Below are 1,700 nucleotides of genomic sequence, written 5' to 3' on the forward strand. Positions count from 1 at the left end.
GAAAAATAGTAAAAATGATCTTGTAAATTTAAGATGGAATAGGTTCAGGGTCTTTCAGCTATAGGCACTGGGAATAACCTCCCAGCCTAAATATACAAGTACAAATTAAAATCTTTTCAGCAAAATACCAATTTGAACTCCTTCCAACCAAACACACATTTGCAAATAAAGAAAACAACCATAAGCCTAACTCGCTTTATCTATCTAGTACTCACTATTCTGAACTTATAAGAGCCTGTATTGGAGAGATTGGAGAGAAACCTGGTTGCATGTCTGGTCACTCTGAGGCCCCAGAGTGAACAACCACCAAATTCTAACAGCACACACAGAAACTTCCCTCCCTCAAGATTTGAAAGTATCCTGTCTCCTGAATGGTCCTCTGGTCAGGTGACAGCCAGGCTTACTGGACTTGTTAACCCTTTATAGTCAAAGAGATATAAAGTACTTCTGTGCTATTAACTTGTCTTATCTGTTTATGACAGCATGTCTCCAGCCAGCTCTTCATAGATCTCAATCTGAGAGCCAGAGCACCAGGAGAAAACTTTAGGTCCTTTTATGAGTAAAGAGCTGGAGCAGACTGTCCCGGATCTGTTTGGTCCTCACACCGTAGATGATGGGGTTTAGTGTGGGGGGCACCAGGAGGTTCACATTGCCAATGAGAACACGGAAATGCAGGGCCACTTTCTTGCCAAACCGGTACGTAAGGGAGGAGAAGAGAGCTGGGATGAAAAAGGCTAAGATGGAACAGAGGTGGGAGCTGCAGGTCCCAAAAGCCTTGAGCCGGGCGTCCTGTGTGGGGAGGCTGAAGATGGCCCTGAGGATCTGGGTATAGGACACAGCAATACAAATCATATCCAGACACTTTACGCAGAATAGCACAAAGAGGCCGTAGTAACTACTGATGTGGGTATCGGAGCAAGCCAGCTTCACCACGGCTATGTGCATGCAGTGTGTGTCGGGGATGATGTTGGTTTTGCAATATGGCCATTGCTTTGTCAGGAGAGGATAGAGTAGTATAAGCATGCTGCCACGCAGTGCCACAGCCAGTCCAATCTTCACCACCATGGGGTTTGCCAGGGTGGTGGAATGTCTGAGGGGATCACAGATGGCCACATAGTGATAAAAAGCCATAGCCATGAGGATCCCAGACTCTATTACCGAGAAGCAGTGAATGAAGTACATCTGGGCGAGGCAGGCACTGATCTCGATCTCCCTGGAATTGAACCAGAAGATGCTCAGCATTTTGGGCAGGATGGACGTGGATAGGACCAAGTCGGTGATGGCCAGCATGCAGAGGAAATAGTACATGGGGGCATGGAGGCTCTGCTCCATTTTCACGACGAACAGGATGGTGAAGTTCCCCAAGATGGCTATGGCGTACATGGTGCAGAAGGGGATGGAGATCCAGATATGGGCTGTCTCCAGGCCAGGAATGCCCAGCAGGATGAAATTAGAGGAGTTGGTGAAGTCAGTTGTGTTGGAATCTGACATGGAGTAGGGGAGAACGTGTCCAACTCTGAGGCAGAATGGTGTCTCTTGCATGTACCGTACTTTCCCCTGACTTCCTGTATGTGCCAAGGTTCTAGGGTGATGGTCACCGTACAAATGCCTGGATGGAGAGACAAGGTTAATATTAGACACTACATGGACTCCTGGAAGCTGTTCTCAAGGCTGAGGCAGATTTTTCACTCTCCACAAAT

At 47.4% G+C, this 1,700-nt stretch overlaps 1 protein-coding gene across 1 annotated transcript; it reads right to left on the reverse strand.

Moving 5' to 3' along the window:
* Positions 1–543: 543 nt before the first annotated feature.
* On the reverse strand, positions 544–1,491 carry LOC127052657 (olfactory receptor 52R1-like). The gene has a single exon (XM_050956547.1). The coding sequence runs from the start codon at positions 1,489–1,491 to the stop codon at positions 544–546; it is 948 nt and encodes a 315-aa protein (XP_050812504.1).
* Positions 1,492–1,700: the final 209 nt, after the last annotated feature.

This window comes from Gopherus flavomarginatus, chromosome 1, assembly GCF_025201925.1.
Source record: "Gopherus flavomarginatus isolate rGopFla2 chromosome 1, rGopFla2.mat.asm, whole genome shotgun sequence".
NCBI classification, from domain to species: Eukaryota; Metazoa; Chordata; order Testudines; family Testudinidae; genus Gopherus; species Gopherus flavomarginatus.

Coding starts and splice junctions, on each gene's coding strand:
- LOC127052657 (XM_050956547.1), bottom strand. CDS start 1,491: ATGTCAGATTCCAACACAACTGACTTCACCAACTCCTCTAATTTCATC.